A 19,667-nucleotide genomic window follows, 5' to 3' on the forward strand; every position below is an offset into this window, starting at 1 on the left:
GTGAGGCAGACGTGTGAACCACTTCGATTGATCAATCAATCAATCAATCAATCAATCAATCAAACTTTATTTGTAAGCGCTTTTCATTCAAAGGATTGCAACACAAAGCGCTTTACATTAAAAGTATAAAAGTTAATCAAACCAGCCCGCCAATTGTCCACAAGGATACAGACACACCTACAAATACTGTACAAGTGTCAGAGGCAGAGTCTAAAATAACACCCAGGTTTCTCACCAGGGATTTAAGGATAGTGCTCGTACACTTTGGTTAAAAGTTTTTTCTCTCTGGGCCTCAGGACAAATGACTAAAACTTCAATCTTATCCCAGTGAAGCTGGAGAAATCTCTTTGCCATCTAATGATTCGATGTCTAAAATACAGTTAAAATAGCATCTATTGGGCTGGTGTCATCATGAAACAGAGATGTACAGCTCCGTATCATCGTTGCAGCTATGGAGGTTCACACCGTGCCTCCTGATGACACTGCATGTACAAACTTAAAAATAGAGGGCGTAAAATTTAACCCTGAGGCACACCACATTACTTCATAGACTTTCCATGACCATGTAGCTAAGCCTACCATAAAAGTTCTCTCAATTGTCTGCAGCACCAGAGGCCGACCAGGTATTTTAGTGTATTTAAAAGAATGATGTGGTCTACCGTATCAAAAGCAGCACTTAGATCTAGCAGAACCAACACTGTTAGTTTCTTGTGGTCAAGATTTCCTCTACATTAATTTAAAATCTTGACAAGGGCAGTCTCGGTGCTGTGGTTCATCCTAAAACCAGACTGGTACTTTCCAGAAATATAAAAAATTGCTAAAAGGTTGTTGGATAAAGTTGTTGAATAAAATGTTACTTAAAAATGGTAAGTTTGATACTGGTCTATAGTTATTATGATTGTTAAAATCTAAATTGCTCTTCTTCAGAAGGGGCCTTACCAGTGCTGTTTAGAAGTTCATGGGGAAGGTGCCCACCTGTCCGTGTCTACATGTGCCCTGCGACTGACTGGCGACCAGTTCAGGGTGTAGTCTGCCTTTCGCCCAAAGTCAGCTTGGATAGGCTCCAGCGCCCAGCGTGTGCAGATGAGATTATAAATCATTCCTGATCCAGGGAAGGCTAGGGATCCACCAGTTCCAAGAGACCATGTTTTAGCATTGTTCAACTTTCTCACATGTAGCCCATACATACATACGTTTCAGAGATGCGGTTAAGTTGTATTGTTTATAAATATTATTTTTAGACCTTAACAATTTTCATCCATCATTGTCATCAAATTACCTGTCAAGGAACACGGTTCCTCTGAAATCCTGGCATGATTACCTTTGGATTACCTTAACATTTGTAAAACCCAACATAGTATATGTTACTAAACGATATATGTTAATGCATAGAGGTAGATGATAAAATGATACAGAACAAGGAACTAGAGCCAGATTCTCTCAACACCTCACAATTCTATTGGATTAAAAATTATTGATCTTGATCTTGAATCGATCCTTTTCTATAAATTGCTTTATTCTCACGCTACTTTATATTTTTAAAACAATATGTGTGAAGATACATATTTCCATGATTAAAATAAAATTACAGCTACTTTACTTCCTACTACAATTATTCTGAAAAAAATGGAAGCTATATTATAATTAATAGTAAGTCATTAATAATATAGTGATGCAAATTTGAATTCATACATTTGAATAAAAATCACAAAGTGTACTCATACATTCGCACTGCAGAAGGCTGAGGCGCTCACGCAATTATGTGACGTCACTGATGTGCGAGGTGGTCATCTTCTTCAGAGCCACAGACAGACAACTCTAGATAAATGTCGTCATATTTACTAGTTTATCTGTTTCGGGTTTTACGACACACAATGTTGAATATATTCATTATGCTATGGAAGGGCGCTAAGACACAAGAGTGTGATCTACTTGACATGTACCTTTCATAGCCCAGTTTTTATGGGCCCAACGGTAATATACAGTAGAGCAAGAGTTATTCTCACAGATGGGACATTGGCTTCCATATCTACACTGTGTTCCAAATTATTATGCATATGGAAGTTTTATTTAAAGGAACGTTTGAATTTCAAGATTTTGTAAATGTTGTTTCTCCTGTCTTTTTAGATCATGTTTAATGATTAATTTTCGAGATGAGCCTTATTAAAGGAAAATTAGTTCAGGAGGTTGTTCCAGTTGTTATTAAGAAAGACACGGTTTGTGAATGCGTGCAACTTTGGATGTTCCAGAATTAGGGCATTTTTGGATTCTTGGTGGATCGCCACCATGTTGCAACAAGACTACAACATCAGCAAGGTGTCATGAATGGAACAGAGGATAGGACCCAAAAATGCACAACTCCAAAACAAATGGACAGATTCAAAAAAGAGAGGTTTAATATACGGGCAGAGGTCAGTACACAGGCAGGCAATCCAAAAAAGGAAACCGTATCCAAAAACGTGAGGCAAAAAGGCGAGGTCGATAATCGGAACAGGGTCTAGTCTTACTGTGAGTCTGTTGCGTGGAAACAAGGAATGCTGTAACGCGACGACAAGGTACAACGAACTGGCGACTAGAAAGAATGAGACACGAGGTTAAATGCAAGGGGTAATTAGGGTGAAAAAGGCACAGGTGGTGAAGATGCTCTCAGGAGCAGGTGTGTACGAGACAGGGGGAAGACAACAACCGGAACACACACCCATGACAGAAGGAGGTGGTGGAGAGGTTTTGGGCTGGAATAATGGGGAGTGGGATGGTATGGTCCTTTAGGGTGCCTGGAGGTGTCAAATTTACCTTAAATTATTACAAAAGAAGCAATTGATGCTTTAGCTGCTTTGTATACAGTACAAAGGGAGAGAAAAAAAATCATTGTGTGGCCACCATCATTTCGTCACCTCAACCATATAGAGAACCTGCGAAGTACAGTATTCATGAAAGGAGGATTTATGAGGGTGGTTGACTCTATGCAGTACCTCCAAACATCAACTCTGGGAGGCATTACTTGCATTCTTAAAGTCCTGTAAAGTGAGTTTAAAAATGTCATAAATTTGACACACCGCAGAGAAGAGTATTTTTAAGAAGCCTGCCAAATTTTAATCAATAAAAAAATCTGCACGTATATGAAAACAGACTTCAAAAGGGTGAACAATTGAGACGTTCTCAGCTTTCAAATGCTGTAGGCATGTCCGCTGAATGCATTCAATACACGCCCTGTTCCATTGTCACCTGTCAATCAAATACTTTCGTACATGAAGCATATGCCTACACATCCATATACTGTACGTTTGAGCTGCAAAAATATATCCACTTAAAGCCTCCGGTTTCTGAAATATAGCCACCGAATTGTCACAGAGCTTTTTCATGCTGTAATGACTCGATGCTAGCCGGTAGCTAGCTAGCTCGTGGGCGAACGAATCCTGGAGACTGGCCGGGGTGTCGTCGAATACGTCCCCGCCTTGCTCGGTGATGTACCCCGGTGTGTGGGTCCACATAACAGAGACACTTCATGGGAAAGTTAATTGTTTATTAAATTCAGTGGCACATGTTATCCAGCCTGTGGATCACACAACATGAGAGACATTTTTGAGCGCACACTTTTTGCAAGTGAGAACCCTTCACTGTTTTGCATTTCAATTTTTTACAGTAGCCCTAGTAACACAAAAGACATAACAGTTGGGAATTTAAATACTGACACAGAGCTGTTCTGAAAATGAACACATTTTTCGTGTTGTAAGCTTAGTTTGCTGCATGCTGTAGTGGTAGAAATGTGCCTCAGTAATGTCTAATTGCGAGGAATTTGCACTGATCCTGTATGAAAGCACTCAGTATAGTGGGGGAGGGCTGACTCATGGCAGAAAGCCCACATTTGTACTTGGGTTTAGTTTTAGCCACGCCCAAAATCCGGAGAACTTGAAAAGAAAAAGAGGTGTGGTTTCTATTTTTGTAGCGAACGCATCTCTGGGAGAGTACAAAAACTGGGGTATTTTAATTTTCGTGCAAGCACGAGGCTCGCTGCACGTTTGCCAATTTCGCATACCGGCCTGCGCCAAGCTGGACGTACTTGCACAGTAAGGTTGTGTCCTTGGATTTGCACTTGGTGAAGTGACAATTTGGTGGCAGAACGTCCTTCTAAACTTACGCCTTTTGGGAGCAAGTCTGGTGCAGTCGATAGACCGCTGGTCTTAGGCGATTTTGGTGAATTAGATCAGGGCCCAGGGGGACAGATTCTGAGCTCCGCAGACATGTCTGGTGAATGTCATACATAAACCATTCATAAATATGTGAACAGCGGGTGTCAAACCTGTAGTGGTGGTAATAATAATAGTAGTAGTAGTAATACTATATTTATTAAATCATTCCACTGGCCAACACTATAGCATATCAACGATCTCGGATGGGGGGCAGTCTTCATGGGGGTACAACGAAGTGCCCACTTCATGGTCCAGATCTGTGATCTCCTCCAAAGCCAACTTTACATCATCCTCCTGTGAGGGTCACTTAAATGAATGCACTCCGTGCGTTTCGACCTCTCGGACTCGAGTAAATAAGGTTTTTCTTCCGCCATGTCAAAGACTGCCAGTGCGCTTCTCGCGTGCCATATTTAAAGGTAACAAGAGGAGCTATTTCTAGAACAGTCCCATGGCCTACTCATGTGGTCCTTTGGAGCTAACTGGTGCCTGTGTGCACCATGTTGGTGACCCCTGCTGTACAATATCTTACGCGTTAGTTGATGTTTAAAATATTTTTGGGTCAAAATAGCATTCTTATTTAGTAATCTTGATATAATGACAGAAATAGGACAATGTTTTCTAGAGTTCTTTACAAGTTATTTGTTTTTTAAGTCTTGCATAATTATTTGGAACGCTATTTTTTGTAAGTCTGCAACAAATCATACTGTTGTCACCATGGTGGTTTTCTTCAATAAAATCTTAATTAATATTGACGCTCACATAATTGTTGATCAAAACATGTTAGTGACTGTAACTAGCATCGACTATGTAGGAAAATGAACAAAAACTGGCTACGCTTAATAATTTGGAAGACTGCAGTTACACATTTTTACACGATACATCTACAAAACTTAAAAAAAAATTCTCCCATTTAAATAATCTTGAAAGTAATGAATATGCTAATATGCTATGACAAATAAAAACATGGCTAAATCAATCATCACTGGCAAGTGTGTGCGCTCAATTTTACATGACGCATCTAATCTAACCTAAGAGAGTGAGTCACTGACCTGAGGCAGAGGGTGCATTTATTCAATTGCATTGCCAATCCTGATGTGGCTGCAGCACAGGCTCTGTTGTTGGTGCCTGTGTGTGTGTTGTATTAATTGTTTTTAAATAATAATAAATTACAAATATATTGCACTTTTGTAGGCACTCAGACATTTTAGAATTTCATGCATTATTCATTCATTCCTCAGTCTTACTTGGTGGTAGGCTACTCATGTAGCCACAGCTGCCCAGAAGCGTGGCTGCCATTCTGCGCCTACGGCCCCCCCAACCACCACCACCAAGGCGGGGATACAAAATGGTGACCCTCGGATTGCAGGGCGTACTCTTAGCCTCTGCGCCACTCTGCACAGATAAATAATTAATTAAGACAATACTTGGGCATGCAAGAACAGGTCAGGTCTACAATGGGATTGACTGATAAAATGATTTAAGATCAATAATGGCATAAGGAGAATATAAAAAGCAAGGGAATATTCTACAACTCCAATTCAAATGAAGTTGGGACATTTTGTTAAACAAATAAAAACAGAATACAATGATTTGCAAATCATGTTCAACCTATATTTAATTGAATACACTACAAATACAAGATATTTAATGTTGAAACTGATAAACTTTATTGTTTTTAGCAAATAATCATTAACTTAGAATTTTATGGCTGCAACACGTTCCAAAAAAGCTGGGACAGGTGGCAAAAAAGACTGAGAAAGTTGCAGAATGCTCATCAAACACCTGTTTGGAACATCCCACAGGTGAACAGGCTACTTGGGAACAGGTGGATGCCATGAGTGGGAATAAAAGGAACTTCCCTGAATTGCTCAGTCATTCACAAGAAAAGATGGGGCGAGGTTTACCTCTTTGTGGACAAGTGCGTGAGAAAATAGCCGAACAGTTTAAGGACAATGTTCCTCAACGTACAATTGCAAGGGATTTCATCATCTACGGTCCATAATATCATCAAAAGGTTCAGAGAATCTGGAGAAATCACTGCATGTAAGCGGCAAGGCCAAAAACCAACATTGAATGCCCGTGACCTACGTTCCCTCAGGCGGCACTGCATCAAAAACCGACATCAATGTGTAAAGGATATCACCGCATGGGCTCAGGAACACTTCAGAAAACCAATGTCAGTAAATACAGTTTGGCGCTACATCTGTAAGTGCAACTTGAAACTACTATGCAAAGCAAAAGCCATTTATCAACAACACCCAGAAACGCCGCCGGCGTATAATAGTGGGTATTATACATAGCGTAAAAGTTTTAAAATTATTTCACAATGAAATGAGGTATAATAGGAGATATGTGTTTTAGAACAGCCATAAATTTGTTTTAAAGCTGCAGTGTTAAAACTAAACACTAGATTGCGCCACAATATTAAATACATTATTAAAGCGCACTTAAACCGCACTATTAATAATATTACCGATCAGAATTGATTGGAAAAAACAATTAGGAGAGGGTCAACACTTACATTTATTGCTTATAAATACAGCTATATCAATGGATAGAAAGTCATGGGTCATTCTCAATAATTCTTCAGTCATTATACATAGGAAGAAGGGTTTTCCTGAATTTTTGGAGTCAATTATGGGGGTGTGCATTATACTCACGTGCGTATTATACACGAGAAATTACAGTAATCACCCCCACCTCGCCCCCCCCTAGAAAAACATTAAAAAACTTCTTATTTACGACTAACTCTCATTTATGAGGGCTGGACTTCATGATGGTACTGAGTGTATGGTAAAAATTGTATCGAATTTGAGATAACAAAATATCAGCCTTTGTTAAAGGGTTAGCATTCACGATTAGCATTAGTGTGCTGGCGATAACCATTTTCAGTTAAAAAAAAACTACAAAAAAAACCTTAACTACCATGCAGCTCACTCATTCATCATGTTACATGTACAGTAAATAACACATCTAATAGTGTCTTAAAATTCACTTACAGATACTCCTCTGTCGTTTTTCGCAGTGCTTTTCCACTGGCCCAACAGTGCGTCCATCTGAAGCAAATGTCCATGCGGTAAACATGGACAGTGGCCAAATGGTTCCGGAATTTGCGCAAATATGCTTTCATTATTACTTTTTATTGCCTCACGCTGAAATGTTTGCATTGACCAATTTTTCACGACATCATCTTATTTACAATTTTCCACGTAATTATCACTTTTCATCAGATTTTACACTCACTTTCAAGCAAATTTGGAAGTTATATTAGCAGTGACTTAATGCTAAATAATGAGACATGTTTGAGTATGTGAAGAGTGGCGAGTTTGTGATGACGTTACTGTGTATGGGCTCGTAATTGGACCCGTCCCCCCACCCGAAGACGGAGGGAGGCTACCCTCTCGTCCACCGGGGTGAACCCCAAGGTACAGGCGCCGTACGTTGAACAATAAATATACCTCCTAACTGTGACAAGTTTTAATATAAAGAACAATAACGTCACAGTATTTAACTAGTAGTGTAACCTTCCATTAGTGACTTTGAAATTTAGGTCACTATTATTCAAACGTGTGAGTGTGAATAGGTTTTATGTGAAATGTTTGTAATCTATTTGGAAATGAAATATAGGGAAGATATTTTCAGGTAAAGTTTATTTTTTAACTTAAGGCAAAATGTCTTAGTTTATTGTAATAGGACATTATGGACTAAATGAGAATGTGTTTTACTGGATAGGAAAGCTGTCAATGGCTCTACAGGTTTGGTTAATGGTTTATGTGTCTGTGTGGGTGCAAAATAAAGATGTGCCCAAAGGGTGGAGGTGGAAGAGGAGAATAACAGAGAAAAAAAGAGCTTGTCGTCAGTTGAACGAATGGATAAAAGGTAGCTACTCGCCTGCAGTCACTGTATGCACTTGCAGTGTTCTGCTTCATCTCATAATATACCCACATTTGCCTTCACATCTCACTCTCACTCTTCTACATGCACTTGCATTTCACCATTCAGCTTTGAGCCGCCAAGAAACATAAATTCAAGTGCTCTTTCATGCCCTGCTTTCAAAGAAATCACTAAACAAATAATGGTTTATGAAATAGAAGAAAATATAATGCACAACGTAGTCTGCCTTTCACCCAAAGTCAACTATGATAGATTCCAGCTGCCTGCGACCCTGAACAGGATAAGTGGTATCGAAAATTCTTGGATGGATACTGCACAATGTATCGAAAGAAATTCACAAACACATTTTGATGAGTAAATGAGTTCAGCTAAATACTATTTTGTCAACCTCATGCCTAAACTGGTATGTGAAAGTATGCCAAGTACTGTATCGAATTTGAGTTTCAGTTGTGCACATGCAGTACTTAAGTCAAACAAAACATGGCAGGAGTTTGTAGCATGTTGAAAAGAAATAAAAATTTGACTGGATATGAGCGAAGAAGCTTTCAAATCAGTATTAAATCCCTTTTATTGTTAATCCCATGCTAGGGGGAGAGCCAGGGGTCGCCACCCTAGACTGAAGGGTTGGCTGCCTCACTGGCCACCCAGACGGCCTCAGCCCAGTTGTGTGTGTTGAGACAAGGGCTTTCACTATTGAATCTATTTAGAATCGATGATCTCATAGATATTTTGCCGAGTACTGTAATTTCTCGTGTATAATGCGCATTCCCTACCCCCCAAAAAAATAAAAATTCTTCGAAGTCAATAGTGCGTATTATACATAAGTATTGTAAAAGTTAGAACATTCTTCCGCAGTGGAAATGAGGTATAAGAGGATATATGTGTTTTAGAACGGAAATACATTTGTTTTAAAGCTGCAGTGTTAAAACTAAACAGCAGGGTGGGCCACAATATCCATCCATCTATTTTCTGAGCCGCTTCTCCTCACAAGGGTCGCGGGCGTGCTGGAGCCTAGAACAAGTAAACCTCAGTATTAATAATATCACTGATCAGAATTGATTGGGAAAACATATTAGGAGAGGCTCAACACTTACATTTATTCCATATAAATACAGGTATATCAATGCATAGAAAGTCATGGGTCATTCTCAGTAATTCTTCAGTCATTATACATAGGAAGAAGGGTTTTCCTGAATTTTTGGAGTCAATTTTGGGGTTGTGCATGATACTCGAGCATTCGTGATTAGCATTAGTGTGCTGGCGACCATTTTCAGTAAAAAAAAAAAAAAAAAAAAAAAAAAGCCTTAACTACCATTCAGCTCACTCATTCATCATGGTATATGTAAATAACAAATCTAATGGTTTCTTAAAAATCACTTACAGATGTCTGTAAGTGATTGGCAGTCGTTTTTGGCAGTGCCTTTCCACGGGCCCATCTGAAGCAAGTGTCCGTGTAGTAAACATGAACAGTGGCCAAATGGTTCCGGAATTTGCGCAAATATGATTTATTATTACTTTTTATGCTGGGGTGCTGGAGAGCGCTCCCGCTGGGGACTCCATCGTTCTGCTGGGGGACTTCAATGCTCACGTGGGCAATGACAGTGAGACCTGGAAGGGCCTGATTGGGAGGAACGGCCCCTCTGATCAGAACCCGAGCGGTGTTCTGTTATTGGACTTCTGTGCTCGTCACGGATTGTCCATAACGAACACCATGTTCAAGCATAAGGGTGTCCACACGTGCACTTGGCACCAGGACACCCTAGGTCGCAGTGCGATGATCGACTTTGTGGTCGTGTCATCGGACTCTCTTTACCCGAGTGTCTTGGACACTCGGGTAAAGAGCGGACCTGTCAACTGATCACCACCTGGTGGTGAGTTGGCTCCGATGGTGGGGGAAGATGCCGGTCCGACGTGGCAGGCCCAAACGTATTGTGAGGGTCTACTGGGAACGTCTGGCGGAATCCCCTGTCAGAAGGAGTTTCAACTCCCACCTCCGACAGAACTTTGCTCATGTTCAGGGGGAGACGGGGGACATTGAGTCCGAGTGGACCATGCTGAGGCGGCCGACCGGAGTTGTGGCCGTAAGGTGGTCGGTGCCTGTCGTGGCGGCAATCCCCGAACCCGTTGGTGGACACCAATGGTTAGGGATGCCGTCAAGATGAAGAAGGAGTCCTATCGGGCCTTTTTGGCCTGTGGGACTCCTGAGGCAGCTGATGGGTACCGGCTGGCCAAGCGGAATGCAGCTTCGGTGGTCGCTGAAGCAAAAACTCGGGCATGGGAGGAGTTCGGTGAGGCCATGGAGAAAGACTTCCGGAGGGCTTCGAGGAAATTCTGGTCCACCATCCGACGTCTCAGGAGGGGAAAGCAGTGCACCATCAACACTGTGTATAGTGGGGATGGGGCGCTGCTGACCTCGACTCGGGACGTTGTGAGCCGGTGGGGAGAATACTTCGAAGACCTCCTCAATTCCACCGACACGCCTTCCCATGAGGGAGCAGAGTCTGGGTTCTCTGAGGCGGGCTCTCCTATCTCTGGGGTTGAGGTCACCGAGGTGGTTAAAAAGCTCCTCGGTGGCAGGGCCCCGGGGGTGGATGAGATTCGCCCGGAGTTCCTCAAGGCTCTGGATGTTGTAGGGCTGTCCTGGTTGACACGCCTCTGCAACATCGCATGGACATCGGGGACAGTGCCTCTGGATTGGCAGACTGGGGTGGTGGTCCCCCTTTTTAAGAAGGGGGACCGGAGGGTGTGTTCCAACTACAGGGGGATCCCACTCCTCAACCTCCCTGGTAAGGTCTATTCAGGGGTGCTGGAGAGGAGGGTCCCTCGGGAAGTTGAATCCCAGATTCAGGAGGAGCAGTGTGGTTTTCGTCCTGGCCGTGGAACAGTGGACCAGCTCTACACCCTTGGCAGGGTCCTCGAGGGTGCATGGGAGTTCGCCCAACCAGTCTACATGTGTTTTGTGGACTTGGAGAAGGCGTTCGACCGTGTCCCTCGGGTTGTCCTGTGGGGGGTGCTTCGGGAGTATGGGGTACCGAACCCCCTGATACGGGCTGTTCGGTCCCTGTACGACCGGAGTCAGAGTTTGGTCCGCATATCCGGCAGAAAGTCGGACTCATTTCCGGTGAGGGTTGGACTCCCCCAAGGCTGCCCTTTGTCACCGATTCTGTTCATAACTTTTATGGACAGAATTTCTAGGCGCAGCCGAGGCGTAGAGGGGGTTCGGTTTGGTGGCCTCAGTATTGCATCTCTGCTTTTTGCAGATGATGTGGTTCTGTTGGCTTCATCAAGCCGTGACCTCCAACTCTCATTGGAGCAGTTTGCAGCCGAGTGTGAAGCGGCTGGGATGAGAATCAGCACCTCCAAATCTGAGACCATGGTCCTCAGTCGGAAAAGGGTGGCGTGCGCTCGCCAGGTCGGAGGCCCCAAGTGGAGGAGTTCAAGTATCTTGGGGTCTTGTTCACGAGTGAGGGAAGAATGGAACGGGAGATCGACAGGCGGATCGGTGCAGCGTCTGCAGTGATGCGGACTTTGTATCGATCCGTTGTGGTAAAGAAGGAGCTAAGCCGGAAGGCGAAGCTCTCGATTTACCGGTCGATCTACGTTCCTACCCTCACCTATGGTCACTAGCTGTGGGTCATGACCGAAAGAACGAGATCCCGGATACAAGCGACCGAAATTAGTTTCCTCCGCGGGTGTCCGGGCTCTCCCTTAGAGATAGGGTGAGGAGGATGTCAGAGTAGAGCCGTTGCTCCTTCACATCGAGAGGAGCCAGATGAGGTGGCTGGGGCATCTGATTCGGATGCCTCCCGGACGCCTCCCCGGTGAGGTGTTCCGGGCACGTCCCAACGGGAGGAGACCCCGGGGCGACCCAGTACACGCTGGAGAGACTACGTCTCTCGGCTGGCCTGGGAACGCCTCGGGACAGAAAGGAGACGAGGAATTGAGTCGGTTTACTTAGAGACTGAGGAGTGGTGGTGCCGCTCTAGAAGCTTTAATACTCTGGTGAGAGTTTCGGGGATCTGGTCAGGCTTTTATGCAGGTGGTAACGAAGGCTGATTGGTGACAGGTGCGTGGCCGAGGAAGGTGCTGGAAAGAGAGAGAGGGGAGAGGAGAGAGAGAGGGTGAGATGCAGCAAAGCGCCACCCAGGGTCCAACCGTAGTACTGCACGATGACTCATGACGTAAGGGTTCATGACATGATAGTTTCAACACAATTTAGCACGTTTGGGTCCAAATATGCCCAACATGGCGGCTCCCTGAGATGGTTGAAAATGTATGAAGTAATCTGTTTTCATTCTTACTCCACAAACGCCATATTTAGACAAGTGGGGGCACATACAATGTATACTTGCAAAAATATTTTTGGGCTTTAGTTCCCCTTTAAGGCACACACCTGTCCACAGGTACTATAATATGTACAGTATTTTCCAATTATTTTATTATTGTTGAAAAAGCGTGTTTTAATTTGTTAAAATTTGTTTCAGGCATTTGGGAGGGGTAAAACTATATTTAAAAAACGATATGGTGTCTATATCGATGATTTTCACCTATTGCAGGTGGGTCTAAAATTTAATGCAGCCCTTTGGGGCGCTAAAATTTATCCCCTGTTATAAACGGGGGTGCACTTTATGTGCACATATATATAGATGAAGAACCATTCATTCTTACACTCACAGCTAAGCGCAGTTTAGAGTTGTAGGGATCCAGAGAACCCAGATTGCAACCCAGAACCTAAAACCTTCAACTCTTTAAGGGTTAGGATTGCTTGGATGCTTGTGGCTGTTGTAAATGGCAAACTGCAGCTTTCATACTCGTGTGGCTATTTCAGACTGTGTGAAAGCCGGACCTCCCAGCACTCGCCTACAAGCCCCAGCCCTAGGCCTAAATCCTGTGTTATTATGTTGGTACTATCAAGGCATTCTGGTGTGAAATATCCTATGAGTCACCACTACAACACTTCACAAAAATAATGTAAAGAGAGAGAGGGGAAAATGTTGGTTTATATTATATGTTATATTAATGGAGCCAGCACCTTACATTTACAAGAGCTATTGACAGTTAATGTGAGGTTCATGATGAGTTGCAGTATATATAGAAATATACATAATAAAAACTAACCTATTTTTTTTGTATACAACATAAGGGTACCAGTTGCCACTCACATGTTGTAGCCAATTTCCTTGCGCAGAAAGATTGTCATACATGATCTAAAGGCTAATAAATAACTTACCTCGAATAAATGCCTAATTCTACCAGCCAGGCATGTGCAGACATTTTGGCGGCAGGTGCTCAAGCCAAAAAAAAGGGCTCCTATTTCCAAACTTATTCAAAACAATTAAGAAAAAACACAGAAGAATATATTTAATTTATGTATTTATTTTTAGCAACACATTAAACACTGTCAATAATAAAACAAGACGTATATTTATATCATTGCGGCCTATCGTGACAGTTTATTATAATGATTGATACCAAACGTTGAAAAAATAAGTAGACAAAATAGAAAGGCCCTAACATTGTTTAAAATTACATTGATACATTTAATATTTTGCTAATTGTTTTCTCAAAAACACAATGGGCTCTATTTTCATGTCCGACGTAAATTCAGCACTGTGGGCGGTGTAAATCTGCACGGAGGCGGTTTAGACTGTGTTTTGGTAATTTCACAGACAAGCGCTAGCTGGCGTATTTAAAAGAGGCAGGTCTCCGCTACTGTGGGAGTGAACACAGCAAATTTCAATCATTTCCAATCAAAGTAGCTCCTCTCATTCCCTTTAAATGTGGCAGAATGACAGTCTCGCATGCTGGAGACATGCAGGCATGAAGAGGATGATGCGTAATCGCAACAATCCGTGCGTGAGTGAAGCATTTTCACAGCTCTTGGCCGGTGTGGCAACACATAATGTGAGCAGGTACTCATTAAGGTAATTATTAAATACAGAATTAGCTGGCGACTGTCCGTGGACCTCATGTATCGATCTCCACCCGTGACAGAGGCAATGAGACAATGATTTAGCTATCCATCAAAATACAAAGTATATAGTGTTTTTCATACATAAAATGTATAAAGTGCTTTAAAAATGTAATAATAATAATAATAATAATAATGCATTCAACAAATGTATTTCTACAATTATTCAGAGGGTTTGATGAATTGAAAACGGTATGAATGGATTACCGTCGGAGTTCAGAATCTGTCTTCTTGTGCCCCCGATCAAATTCACCTGACTTAGACATGGTCTCAGCATATGTGTAGACTGACTATCCGCCATCAAATTGTCACTCTGCCAGGCGTATGTCAAAGGACACACCCTCATTTGCCCAGCTTGTCGCGGACCCATCTGCTAAATTGGAAAACAGGCGCAGCAAACCTTACACTTGCACAAAAATCCTACTGCAGATGTTCCATCAAAATTGAGGATCTTCTCCCAGCCTAGCTATCAAGTCATGGAAGAAGAAACTCAGTATGGAGCTAAATTAAAAACTATTCACTTACAGCCATATCATCAGTATAGGCAGCTCTTAATGTTGTGGAAGCTGCAAGATTTTACAAGCTGCAATATCTCACAATCTCACAACATACTATATGCAAACATGATTATGAATGAAAATCAGGATATGCCAGCATTTAGTCTGCGCCGCAGATGTACTGTCGACGAAAATAGCGCCCAATTCCTTGGTTTACGGAGGGCAGCTGATAATGGGCAGCTGATAAAAATTGTACAAGAAACTACAAATGTTGTTGTTTTTTTTGTAGATATTTACCTCTTATTGGTCTCATCCAAATTCACATTTTCTTCATTCTTAATTTTATGAGTGTATTGTTCAGACTGAAGGTTGTAGAAAAAAAAAAGGTTTGCTGGCAAATGAGTGTGGTCGAGAAAAAGCGGGGCTCGTGTCAGGGCTACAGTCAGCATCCTTGATCGCCTCGAGTAACATCCAAAAACTTCAATTCATCAAGAGAATAAGAGAAAAATCAGCATTTTTTTTTGCAGCAACAAATGCACAAAGCTGAAGTCACTGACACATACAGTACATTCATATAGACACCGCACGCACACACACACACACACACACACACACACACAATTTTCTGCCTCCCTCACGCTTCAGCAATCGCAGTCACATTGAGTGCTGGGTTGCAAACAAATGCTCTCTCCCTCTCTCTCTCTCTCTCTCTCTCTCCCTCTCTCTCACACACACACACAAACACACACACTGAATCAGACTCACGTTGAGCCTCTCACACACTGTCACATACACTGCAGTACAGTGTGGGCTCTCTCTCGCTCTCTCTCTCTCTCTCTCTCTCTCACGCTCTCCCTCTCTCTTACGCTCTTTCTCTCTCTGCCAGCACTCGTCCCGCCTTCTTTTGAGCAGAAAGCACTTGGTACTCCACTGTATGGGACTGGCTGCTGCTTCCCTTGAAGCTCCATCTTTCAGCTCACTCCGTATAAATCATTGCAGCTTTTCTTTTTCTGTTGTTTCTTTACCCACTCTTCATACTCCTTCCCTCTTGCTGTTGATATCAGGGTTTGTGTGTTGTTGGGGCCGAGGGGGTTGTGTTGTGTTCATCTTGAGGAAGGAACATGCAGCATCCCGGAGGAACATGCGTGGCGTTACCCAACGTGGATGCCTGTCCTCAGTTGTCCTGCGCCGCCCTCACCTTTATGTATTTACAGCAGGTGAGTGTGTGAATTGTATGCGTGCTGCTCTCTGCTGCTATTGGACGTGAAAAGTAGAATGGAACAGATTAACTGCGTGCATGTGTTTCATTGAGCAAAATTACAGAAACAAACAAAAAAATAAGCAATAATACTGAGTGATTGTTAGCATCGTAATACACAATGAGAAGCATTACTTGCATTACTGTTACAACTATGTACAGACAAAGTAGAGTCTTCACCTCCTGTAGTTTGCAAGTGGAGTTTGGTGGCATTTTATTTCATGAAAAGATTCTCAGCATCCTTACTCTTTGATTCGAGTGTATTACCCAAGAAAAGCCAAAGGTGTTTTTACCATTTAACAGTGCATGTATGGTAGATTTTGATTTGCGGTTTTTAGTTTTCTCAAATTATCAAGTTGAACTTCTTCAGTTCGGGATGGTATCATGAGACAAATGAAAGGAAAGCTGGAAATACCGCCAATGGTTTCTGTTGCTGATAGACAGAAATGTGTGTTACTTCATCATCTCCAGTGACCAAATTACTGTCGGAATATTGAGAAAAATGTCTTTTTTTTGTGCTTGAACCATGAGGAGTTGCATTTGGTGTTGAATCCGCTATTTATTATTATTAGTACTGCAGAAGACGATTGGTGACAGCTGTAAAAATGCATTCTTGTGGTGTACTTTATATATATTACGTGTGCTACATTGATAATCATGCATTGTGTATCATTTGAAACGATAGAACCTCATAAAATATTTTGTTTGCATTTGCTGTATGTCTCCATTGTTTTATTTTTATTAATAATTTTAGCTTTTTTTATTTCATTGTTTCACATTCATCTTTTTTCTTTTCAATGTGACTGCATCTTATCTGTTGTTTTTTTTTTAACAAAACTGCTCTACCAAATTGTACTTGTTTATTTATTTATTTATTTATTTTTAAATCACAAATTGTATCATGTTGTCAGGAGCATTGTGTTTTTTTTTTTTTTTTTTTTTTTCGTCAAGCTTAGTGTATTTGTAAATAAAAAAATTAGTTATTTCACGAGCAGCATAAATTAAATGAAGATGGTGTGGAATGTAAACATGGTCGTAACTGAGAATGTGATTTGCTCCTGGAGGGACTCACCATGACAAAGGCCACAAATCAATCATATGCTATAATGAGTCCCAGTAGATGGCGCCATACTGTTTAACATGCATCACGCTTTCTTTTGAGGCAATAAGTCACTTCCAATCCCAAAACTATTTTGCTGAAACAAAATGTGCGCGTCTGTCTTTTTGTGGTAACTTCAATATTGCGTGACAGATAAGCACCATTAAGCACAGAGTTCTATCTGGTCATATTCAAGTAATGGGATCATTACTGTGATTGTGATAATAATTGGATTAATTTCAATATATATTGTGAGAGGATCTGCATGGGGAGGTTACAGGGTGGAAGGTTCACAAAGGACACATCACGAAACGGTTGAATGTTTATTTTTAATTATTGTGCCAATAGGGGCTGAGACAAAGTTTGTCTGCTCAAAGGATTGTTGAAAAACTATTTCATTTCCTTGTGGTGAGGTGGGTCTGTATAAGCATGGTAGTATAAAGAAGCTGTCATATTATGAGGGAATATTGCGAGTGAAAAACAACTTCAGGCAAGCTGTTGGCCGATGAGAAAGGCTGGCACAGAATCTATTAGTCAACATAAATAAATTCTGGACAAAAATACAGTCACCTGTAGAGCTGTCCCATGAGCGTCCAGCGAACAAAACCCTGAGGTGTACAAGTTTTATCAGTGATGAGGCATAGCGGCTCAGACAACACATTTGAGAAAACACACAGAAAACAACTGTTCACACTTTTTTTCAGATGATCGCTGTCCAATGACCTAGTGAGCCCACTTCATATTGTTTTTGACTTTTTAACATAATTGTACTTAACATGCCAGCACAGTAGTTGACTGGTTAGCACATCTGCCTCACAGTTCTGGGGACCGGGGTTCAAATCCCGGCCCCGCCTGTGTGGAGTTTGCATGTTCTCCCCGTGCCTGGGTGGGTTTTCTCCGGGCACTCCGGTTTCCTCCCACATCCCAAAAACATGCGTGGTAGGTTGATTGAAGACTCTAAATTGCCCGTGATTGGCTGGCGACCGGTTCAGGGTGTATCACGCCTCCCACCCGAAGATAGCTGGGATAGGCTCCATCAGCCCGCGACCCTCGTGAGGATAAGCGGGCAAGAAAATGGATGGCAAGATTGAAGTTTGCCCCTTTCTTTGCACATAACTTTTAGTCATCATTGTGTTTCCAAAATGAGTTTGTGTTCATGCAATGAGTTTTCTGACCCAGTTTCCCACCACCCTGGCATTGTGGGAATTTACCGGTACATTTGGAAAGGAGAAAAAGGAAAGAAATGTGGAACCGAGCGGAGGTGTGAAGTAGAGGAATATTTTAGCAGTACCCTGGGATGAAAAAAAGCAATATGGCAAAGAGAGAAAATGGCTTCTGCAATCTCACAATTTGTCGTTAAGCAACTTTATGCCATTAGTCCCATTCTTTTATGCATCACTTTCATCTCATGTTGCAGGCTGTGAGAGTGTGCCTGAGTAAGAGTGAGAGCATTTGTTCTCACGTTGCAATGTTTACGTGTTTCAATTTGTGCTAATGTGTTAGTATGTTATGCCAGGGTGTTACGTGTGTGCTGTTGTGTATATATATATATACAATACTCATATCTAAGAGTGTATTAGTGCTTTGCAATATGGGTTTTTGACTATTTTTATACAGTAGTAGTATGGCCATATAAGGCATATGATCTTTGACCCCTTTGTGTGGCCCAGTCAGTCTCAAAGCGAGGTACGAGTACCACAAGTGGGAGGCAGGAGGTCTCTAGTGGTACATGAAAGAATCAATGCCTAAATACAATTCAGTGGTATTTAACTTTTTAAGACAATACATTTGCACTTAATCTTTTTTGTTGTGTTTGTTATTTTCCTATATTTAAACACAGTATTAATGTTCAAACTGTGCATAATGTAACAGTGGCTTACAATGATATTAAATTGACTTTCCAGGAATAAAACCTTTTCCTCATATGTGATGAAAACTTTGGCTTACTATGTTACTATATGTTAACGTTGGTTGTGATGGTGGTACTTGGAGAGCTGCGATTTTTTTGATGTGGCACTTGGTGTCAAAAATCTGAGAACCACTGGCGTTGTGTGCGTGCGTGTGTGTTTGTTTCAGGTGTCTATTATGTCATTGGGACAAATCCATAATAACACTATTTAGCATTTCACAACAATCATGTTGTCAGGACTTCCCTTTTTGAAGACAAAAAAGCACAAAAAAGCGATACAATTTGAATGACTAATTGTTGTTTAAATGTAAGCTTGGCTTGTGGGTGACAATTACATAAAAAGATGATATTCTTAAAATGTGTTTTTATATTAAATGTATATGACATGAATTAGTCTTATATGTTTTAATTCACACGACAAGGTGAAATACTGTACTTGTAGCCACGTCGAGGGAATGTGTGAGAGCAGATTCATTATGCACACCAAGTCAATACTGTCAATTTACACGTATGTGGGAGGCGTTAAGACGAAAATACAGAGTGCATTCTTAACTAATTCATCAAAAATAACTGTTCTATGAGTGTCATAGGCAAACGTGTTTGGGGAAAAAATAAGGACACAAATCGAATTGTGAAACTCATTCTAGCACACTGTACTACAGTAGATTTCCTTTGAATTAAGTCCTTCAATTATGCCTCATTTAAAACAAATGCCACCTTGGTTTTATGGGTAAATGGGAAAAGCATGGCTTTTCAGCATTTTCCAAAATTGATTGATGATTTTAAAATTGTAGGCATTCATAGTAAATGCAGTCTTAATTGACAGAGCAAATGGTGGTGGTCCATTGA

At 41.6% G+C, this 19,667-nt stretch overlaps 1 protein-coding gene and 1 long non-coding RNA gene across 15 annotated transcripts in view; one reads left to right on the plus strand and one right to left on the minus strand.

Moving 5' to 3' along the window:
- The window catches only part of rbfox1 (RNA binding fox-1 homolog 1), a 372,506-nt gene that overhangs the window by 213,967 nt on the left and 138,872 nt on the right, over positions 1 to 19,667 (plus strand). For 4 of the 14 annotated variants that reach the window (XR_009784864.1, XR_009784867.1, XM_061749597.1 and 1 more), the window contains exon 1: positions 15,437 to 15,769. The exons of 1 other annotated variant lie outside the window; for it this stretch is intronic. Coding sequence is in view for 10 of the 13 variants with exons in the window: in XM_061749597.1 (XP_061605581.1) it covers positions 15,674 to 15,769 (96 nt within the window). In the remaining 3 variants the exon portion in view is untranslated. Of the gene's footprint in view, positions 1 to 15,434; positions 15,770 to 19,667 lie in introns of those variants that run through there. 9 more of the 14 variants (XM_061749596.1, XM_061749599.1, XM_061749600.1 and 6 more) reach the window with 6 other exon arrangements.
- Positions 2,488 to 5,540, minus strand: LOC133466592 (uncharacterized). Its single transcript, XR_009784975.1, has 3 exons — positions 5,435 to 5,540; positions 5,240 to 5,315; positions 2,488 to 3,553 (listed from the first exon to the last, which is right to left on the minus strand). It is a non-coding gene; the product is annotated as an uncharacterized LOC133466592 (long non-coding RNA).

The sequence above is a fragment of the Phyllopteryx taeniolatus genome, chromosome 16 (assembly GCF_024500385.1).
Source record: "Phyllopteryx taeniolatus isolate TA_2022b chromosome 16, UOR_Ptae_1.2, whole genome shotgun sequence".
Taxonomy (NCBI): domain Eukaryota; kingdom Metazoa; phylum Chordata; class Actinopteri; order Syngnathiformes; family Syngnathidae; genus Phyllopteryx; species Phyllopteryx taeniolatus.